Source organism: Otolemur garnettii, unplaced genomic scaffold (assembly GCF_000181295.1).
Source record: "Otolemur garnettii isolate 467f Iridium unplaced genomic scaffold, OtoGar3 scaffold00105, whole genome shotgun sequence".
Taxonomy (NCBI): Eukaryota; Metazoa; Chordata; class Mammalia; order Primates; family Galagidae; genus Otolemur; species Otolemur garnettii.
This window is the reverse complement of record NW_003852500.1, coordinates 2,774,105-2,782,242: the sequence shown is the minus strand read 5'-3', so window position 1 is coordinate 2,782,242 and position 8,138 is coordinate 2,774,105. Positions and strand designations below refer to the sequence as shown.

Sequence of the window (8,138 nt, the reverse complement as noted above, 5' to 3'; positions counted from 1 at the left end):
GCCACCTTAGGTGTACATGGCTGGCGCCCCAGCCGGTTGAGCCATAGGCGCCGAGCCAGCCCAAGAGTTTGAGATTGCTGTGAGCTGTGACGCCACGGTACTTTACTGAGGGCAACATAGTGAGATTCTGTCTCAAACATAAATAAATTAATTAAATAATATATTTTTAAGAGCATGTGTGGAGCAGACAGTGATAAGTCACTCCATGGCCATAAATCATTCTGTGGAGTATCAATTTTGGCACATTAAAGTCACATGGAAAAAATGACAATGTTATTTATTGTAGCTTTCAAAGAGCAGAAGATTGGAAGGAACCCAAATACCCAGGGTAGAGGCTCATCCTCATAACAAAAGGCTGTGCAGCCTTCACAAGCACCCGGCTCGGGCAGGCGTGGTGACTCACGACTATAATCCTAGCACTCTAGAAGGCCGAGGTAGAGGATCACTTGAGATCAGGAGTTCAGAACCAACCTAAGCAAGAGTGAGACCCCATCTCTACAAAAAAAAAAAAAAAAAGAACAATTAGCCAGGCATGGTGGCAGGTGTACCTGTAAGTCCCAGCTCCTTGGGAGGTTGAAGCAATAGGATCACTAGAGCCAGCAGTTTGAGGTTCCAGTGAGCTATGACAATGTCATTGTACTGTACCCAGGGCAACAGAGCAAGACTCTACTTAACAATAAATGAATAAATGAATAAATAAAATTTCATAGTAAAGTGGCTGGATTGAGCACATATACACTAAATGGTCTTGTGTTTCCCTTCATCCCTCAAAAGGGCTAGTAAAGAGAATTTTGTAAAAGTGTGGACTTGCAAGGGAAGAGAAAATGAGAGTGAAGACAAAATCAACCCATGTTTGAATGCCAGGGAGCAGCCATATAAAAAGGGGGAGCCCTAGGAGGTGGGCTACCGTAGGGGACGGGTACCAAATCAGTATTGACTGAAAATCTATTTCAGAAATGACTCCTGGTCAATTGTGGTGGCTCCCATCTATAATCCCAGTGACTTACAAATCCAAGCTGGGAGTACTGCTTGAGGCCAGGAGTTCAAGACCAGCCTGGGCAACATAGTAAAACCCTACTCTTACAAAAATTTTATTTTATTTTTTTTATTTTTTTGAGAGAGAGTCTTTCTGTCGCACTTGGTAGAGTACTGTGGCATTGAAGCTCACAGCAACTTCAAACTCTTGGGTTCAAGTGATCATCTTGCCCCAGCCTTTCAAGTAGCTAGGACTACAGGTACACACCACAACACCCAGCTATTTTTAGAGATGGGGTCTTGCTCTTGCTCAGGCTGGTCTTGAACTCGTAAGATTAAGAATCCTCCCGTGTAGGCCTCTAGAGTGCTAGGATTATAGACATGAGCCACTGCGTCTGGCCTTACAAAAATTTTTAAAAAGAACTAGCCAGGCATGATGGAGCACACCTGTAGTCCCAGCTAGGTGGGAAGCTGAGCCAGAAGGTTCATTTGAGCCTAGCAGTTGGAAGTTGCAGTGAATTGTGATGGGGCCATTGCACTCCAGGCTGGCAAGCAGAGCAAGATCCTGTCTCAAATAAACAAACAAATGACTCCCTTGCCACCTAGGAAAAGACTAGAAATCCATCCACTGGCAGGTCTCTGGGTGAGCACCTTCTGACATATGAGTGTTAAGTGAATATTTATCCACTGGATACCAAATCCTCAGCTCCCTTCCCTGGGATGCTGCTGCCTAGACCTGTACCCTGCAGGTGGAAAAACCAGAAAAGCCACCTTGGGCAATCTAACCAGACCAAAAACAAAATGCCTAAAGATATTGCCATGGGGGTTTCCCCAAAACACCGCCTAGCAAGGTGACCCCCCCATGAAGCTCATGACAAAACCCACACACACATGCTTGCCAAGAGCTTCTAACTGGCTAACTGGCTTTACAGGGGCTTTACCAGGCCCCTGAGGGTTTCCTAACAAGTGTGATGGAGACTAAAGTAAACAAAAGAAAAAAATCTTAGAGAAAAAGAGATTGTGCAAAGAAAAACAAATAATAAAGTAGCCAATAGCCTTGGAGATGTAACAAGGCACATGGTATCTATGAGACAAGAACAAGATGCTATTAAAAAGCTTGCAGAGAGTAGAAAAAAAAGATCCTAGAAAATTAACATGTGAGGGCACCATAGAATGTACAAGCACAAACAGTGCACTCTGATGTCTAGTGTGAACTATAGGCTGTAGTTAATAACAGTATATTAATATTGGTTCATCAACTGTAACAATTTGCCACACCAATGCAAGATGTTAACAGAGGAAACTAGATGAGGGATAGTATGTGAGAACTCTCTGTACTTTCTGTTCAATTTTTATGTAAACCTAAAATGGCTTGAAAAAGAAAGTATATTATAATAATAATTGTTTAAATGTGAGGGCATAAATTAAAACTTGATAGAAAGGTTAAAAAATATATTTGTTTTGAGACAGAGTCTTATTTTATCGACCTTGGTGGAGTGCCATGGCATCATAGCTCAAAGCAACCTGAAACTCTGGGGTTCAAACAATCCTATTGCCTCAGCCTCCCCCGTAGCTGGGACTACAGGCACCTGCCACAATGCCTGGCTATTTTTAGAGACGGAGTCCCATTCTTGCTCACACTGGTCTCAAACTCCTGAGCTTAAGCAATCCACCCACCTCAGCTTCCCAGAGTGCTGGGATTACAGGCATTAACCACCATGCCCAGACTGAGAAGATATATTTGAAGAAATATTTAATATAATAGAAAGTAGAACCAAAAAAAATGAAAAATGGAAAGAAAAGAGAAGAAAATTAGAGAACCAGCTGAGAAGTTCCAATATCCATATTCATTCAACAAATAGTTCTCAAGCCATACACTGTTCTGGGCACTCAATAATATGAGTTCCAAGGAGACCAGAGGACATTGCCAATGATATGATTCAAGAAAACTTCTCTGACCTGAGAATAGACCACACAATAGATGGAAATAGATCATCATTTTTAAAAGATCCCATGAACTTCTAGAAAGAAAAAACAGGTCACTACAAAGGTTCTAGAATCAGCAGGGTTTCAGCCTTCTAGACAATAACCATAGCATGAAAAGAAAATGAGAAGTTCTTTCAGATTTTGAATGATAATCATTACCAACCTATAGAAGTCTATACTGAATCAGTCACGTGTGAGGGTGAAAAAAAGGATATTCTCATACACTGAGGATCTCAAAAAATAACTCCATGCTAGATTTCTGCAAAAGCTAGTAAGTATGTGCTTTGACAAATTGAAGGAATAAAGCAAAGAAGAGGACAAAGGACCCAGTAAACAGGGTATCCACACTACAAAGTAAGTCCTAAGATCTCCATTTGTCAGATAATAGATAAGCTTGGGACTCAGAGAGCTGAATGAATTAATTAACATGCCCAAAATCCCACAGCAATTTGGGGGCAGAACAACCCAGAACTGAGGCCCCCTAACATTCTCCCTCTGCTCCCCGCCAGGTTCTCACAAGACACTTATCAAGTGCTTATGACACACTAGGTAGCAGGCCACATGCCCCTGACGCACACAGCAGGTACTCAATGCATGCTTCTCAAAAGAGGAACTCTGTACATGGACCCATCCTACAGATGAAGGAACTAGGGCTCAACAGACCAGCAAGAGACAGAGATGAAATCCACAGCCAAATCCTTGGACCATGATGTGCCTGCTGGTGCCAGGACCAGCCAAAGGCAATCAGCACTAGTGCATCTGAGGACTGACGGTGTGTACAATTCTATTCTAAGGGCTTTCTATGAATGAACTAGATAGAGTGCCCGAAGGACCCCAGGAATCGCAAGTATCATAGTCATGGGGCCATCAGCAAAGCTGGCGGCCACAGGAAGCAGTCCCTGCGTTCCCAGGCAACAAAGCAATAAATAGGAACTGAGGCCACAGCTGGTTACACTGGAGCTGAACATGAGGTCCAGGATCAGAAACAAGAGGATTTACCCCCGGCGTCTCTCCAGGACGCCTGTGTGGGCAGGCAGTGGATTCCAGTTCTTGGTTCCAGCCATAAGCCTAGTCAGCCCTCCATAGCAGCAGCTCAATCCACCCCCACTCGTTATACAAAGAAGCCACTGTCCAATTCTGGGCCCTTCATGGTGCTTTTTCTCATCCCACCGCTCCTTCTGCCCTGAATCCCAGGATTCCAGGGCAGGAAGAAATCAGCAAGGACGAATGTGATCAGATTTATTGATGCAAGTGCAGGACACATTAGGAGAACCTGGGCAGGGTGCTGAAAAGTTTTCTGAACCCAGGTCTAAAGTCAGTACCCCTACCACTCCAGCAAGACACAGCAGCCCTGTCTCTGGAGCCCCTGTCTCTCCCTAGCTGTGTGTTCTCAGGAAAATGACCTCACCTCTCTGAGCCCTTGTGCATTTCACCACCTGTAAAGTGGAATTCATAAGCCTCCCTTCTTTACAGGACCATGAGAGGATTAGACAAGGTCTAGTACTTAAGGAGGTCTATATAAGCTGCATTAGTTAGCTACTGCTGGGTAATGAATTACCCCCAAAATTACCAACAGGAAACAACAAATATTTATCATCTCATGTTTTTTATGAGTCAGAACTCTGGAAATGGGTAGATGCAGTGGCTCTCATTTGTAATCCTGCTACTCTATGAGGCTGACATGGTAAAATTGCTTGAAGCCAGGAGTTTGGGACCAGCCTAATCAAGATCAAGACCCTGTTTCTACCAAAAATAGAAAAATTAGCTAGGCATGGTGGCAGGCATCCATAAGTCCCAGCTACTTGGGAGGTTGAGGCAGGAGGATTGCTCAAACCCAGAAGTTTTAGGTTGCTGTGAGCTAGGCTGACACCATGACACTGTTAGCCTGGCCAACAAAGCAAGACTCTATCTCTTAAAAGAAAAAAATCTGGGAGTGGCTTAGCTGATAGGTTCTGCCTCATTAAGGCTGCAGGTGAGGTATTGGCAGGGGCTTTGGTTATCCACGGTTTCTCTGGGGAGAATCCACTTCCAAGGTCATTTATGTGGGCCTTTCCACAAGGCTGTCTCACAACAGGGGGCAAGTGATCCAAGAAACAATGCCCAAGACAGAAGCCACAGCCTTTCTTCTTATCTAATAATCTCAGAAGTGACATCCCATCACTTCTATTATGAAGTGAGTCACCAGGTCCAGCCCACACTCAAAGGGAACGTATCATATGAAGGCATGAGGCAGCTATCCCCGGGTCACCTTTGAGGCTGCCTCCCACAGACAAGTATGTCAAGCAATGTCAGAGACTTAGAGTAGACCCAGATTCTGCCCCATCCCTGGGGGAGAAAAAGCCAGGCATGGATACTCCTGGGGTCTAGGGGGACAAAGCTGTGGAGGAGGAATAGACAGAGCCTGGGTAAGACCAGAGAGGAAGGAAAGATCTTCCACTTGGCAAACATGCCCCTAGATCCTGCTGTGTGCCAATACTGAGTTGGAGGTAGGGCCACAGACCAATCTCTGTCTGTGCCCTCACAAGGCCCACAGTCTAGTAGGGGGGAAAGGAAGCCTAAGAATTAAAAAGTAAGAAAATAGACAGAATTACAAATGACAAATGAGGCTAGTAGTGATTAGCCAGGCTTTGGAGCTATACTGCCTCGCTTCTGATCCTGTCGCTGCCACTTGTATGACCTGGGACAAGTTACATGGCTATGTTGTGTCTCAGTTTGCTATGAGATCATGCCTATAAAATATACACCACAGCACCTGGCCTAGTGGGAACACTCAGTAAATGTTGATCATTCTGCCAGACAGCAACAGAAGGGAGGGTGTATAGAGATGCAGGGTCCATGTAAAAGGCCCTCTGAGGAGGTGACATTTAAGCCATGGCATGATTGAAAGGAACAGAGAAACAGCAATATAGGGCAGAGGAAACAGCAAGTGCAAAGATTCTGGGGCTGGAACAAAGTTAGGGGAGGTCCCAAAGGTCAGGGACCTTGTGGGCCATGCCCAGAAATGTGGCCTAGATTTTAAGGGCAACAAGGAGCCACAGGAGGGTGCAGAGCAGGAAAATTCACCAAAGGTTCTCCCTTGGCAAAAAGGGGCCTCGTATGCTCCAGGAAAAAGGGGTAACCTGACTGAGCCTAACACTGCAGCAAGTTGAGAAATATGGAGGTGGGGGACAGCAGATGAGCAGGACTAGCTGGAGACTGAGTCTTTCTCCAAAGGAAGACGGGCTGGCAGTGGAAGGTGTGTGAGCATAGGGCACATCAGAACAACCAAGGGGCAGGCAGTGGAGAAGGGGAAGGGGCCATGGCAAGGAAAATAAAGGTTTCAGAAAGTTCCAAACAATCAACTTGCAATGGGGCCCTTCCCAGCTTCACCATCTGTACTTCTCCATAAACCCCAGTTTCTTCATCCTTAAAATAGGTTCAGTCCCCCAACTCCCTGCAAGTACCTGTCTGTGAAGGTGCTAAGCCTGGACTGGCACACAGCAGGTGCTCACCTGTTTCCACATGGAGGCTGCTCCTAAGATTTTCTCCCATGGGAACCCCCAGCATCATCTATTTCACCCTAGAAGGATCCAAATGGCTCCTTCAAGCCAACCCCTCAGAGACACCCCAAAAAGCCTCCAAGGATTCCTCCATATGGTACCAGAATCTATTCCCCCAAAACACAGTCTCCAGACACCCTCAAACAAATTCTGGAATGTATAGCATTCTCCCTACAGACTCTGAACAGCCCCCAAATTCTCACACAGACCCCAAACTCTCAGAGTGCCTCAGCCACACAGAAACCCATAAACAGTCTTAAGGAGATACACACCCTTCAGAGATCTTAAAGTCCTTTACAGATGTCCCAAGCAGCTCTCTGGTCCCTCAGAGAAGGCCCTAAATAGACCCAAAGTATTTTGACACTCTCAGAGACCACTGGGTTGGCCCTGTGAGACCACCAGTAACCTACTGAAGAGCCCAGAGAAGTGTCCTGTAGTTACTATGGCCCCAGAAAGTCTCCCAAAACCCCATGGCTTCCCTGGACACCAGCTACTCAAAGACTCCCAAGTTGCCCCCAAGTCTCCTGAGATCTCTTAAACAGCCCCCTAAGCCCCAAGCACCTTGGAACCTACTCATCTTCCTGAGACTTAAGCTGCCTCTGCGTTCCTCTCAGAGCCCCTCCAACTCATCACCGCCCCCGCACGCCCTCAACAAAGCACCCATCCCAGATTCTCAGAGCCCTCCAAGCCCACGGGCCACCCCCCCATCCGCCTCAGGGGAGTGTAGTTACCCCACCCCGCCCCAGCCCCAGCCCAGGCAACACTCACAAGAGGTCCCGCCTCGCTGTCTTGCAGACGATGCGCAGAAAGCGCCAGCCGCCGCTGCCCACGTACACACAGAGCGCTGCGGCCGCGCTCCAGATCCACGGCAGCCCCAACAGCCATAGCAGCGCCAGCGAGGCCACAGAGGCCGCTCCCGCACCCGGAGCCCGCATCCTAGGAAGGTGGAAAGCGCTGAGGACGCTAGCCGCACGGGCTCGGCCCCTTGGTCCGGCCCGCACCGCCCCTATGAAGAGCTCCGCCCCCAGGAGGGGGGGAGGTGCCGGCTCCCTCCCCCTGGCGAGCACAAAGCCCTCTCTCCAAACATGACTCCGCCCCAGGCCTAGGATTAACCAAGCACTCAGGACAGGCTCCGCCCCCTTTTCGGCTTTACCACACGCCCTGTCTGAGACAGACCCCACCCCAAGGCCTACGATTGGCTACGTTTTGGTCGGGCTCCGCCCCTTCCCCATTCGACCCTAAGAATCCCTGCCAATGGTTGCAACAGGCCTTTCCCCTAGAACTAGTATTTCCACCCGGTCAGTCATATCCCTTGACCTATCCGCTATCCTCGGTCCCAGAATCCACCTTCACATCCCGTCCCCAGGTCTATCTATCCTCAGGTCCTAGGCTTTTCCCCAGGTCCCGCCTCTACTCCTTGACCTCGCCACTCTCCCGGCTTCATCTGCAGTTTAGGCCTCTAGCTCCGCCACAAGCACAAACCCCTCCCAGAGCCCCGCCCTCTCTAAACGCGGCTCTATACCTAGATTAGGCCTACAGCCCCGCCCCCTCCGCTCAAGCCCCGCCTCCAGCCCCAGGCCTAGCGTTCCAGGGCTCAGATTCTACACTGGCCACAGGCCCCATTTTCAGGCTTTGGCT

The 8,138-nt window shown here is 47.9% G+C and overlaps 1 protein-coding gene across 1 annotated transcript in view; it reads right to left on the bottom strand.

The window, feature by feature from the left end:
* Window positions 1-7,559, bottom strand: part of SLC27A1 (solute carrier family 27 member 1) — a 28,802-nt gene extending 21,243 nt beyond the window's left edge. Inside the window, exon 1 of the mRNA XM_003796547.3 lies at window positions 7,269-7,559. Coding sequence (XP_003796595.1) covers window positions 7,269-7,435 — 167 coding nt within the window. The 5' untranslated portion in view covers window positions 7,436-7,559. The remainder of the gene's footprint in view (window positions 1-7,268) is intronic.
* Window positions 7,560-8,138: the final 579 nt, after the last annotated feature.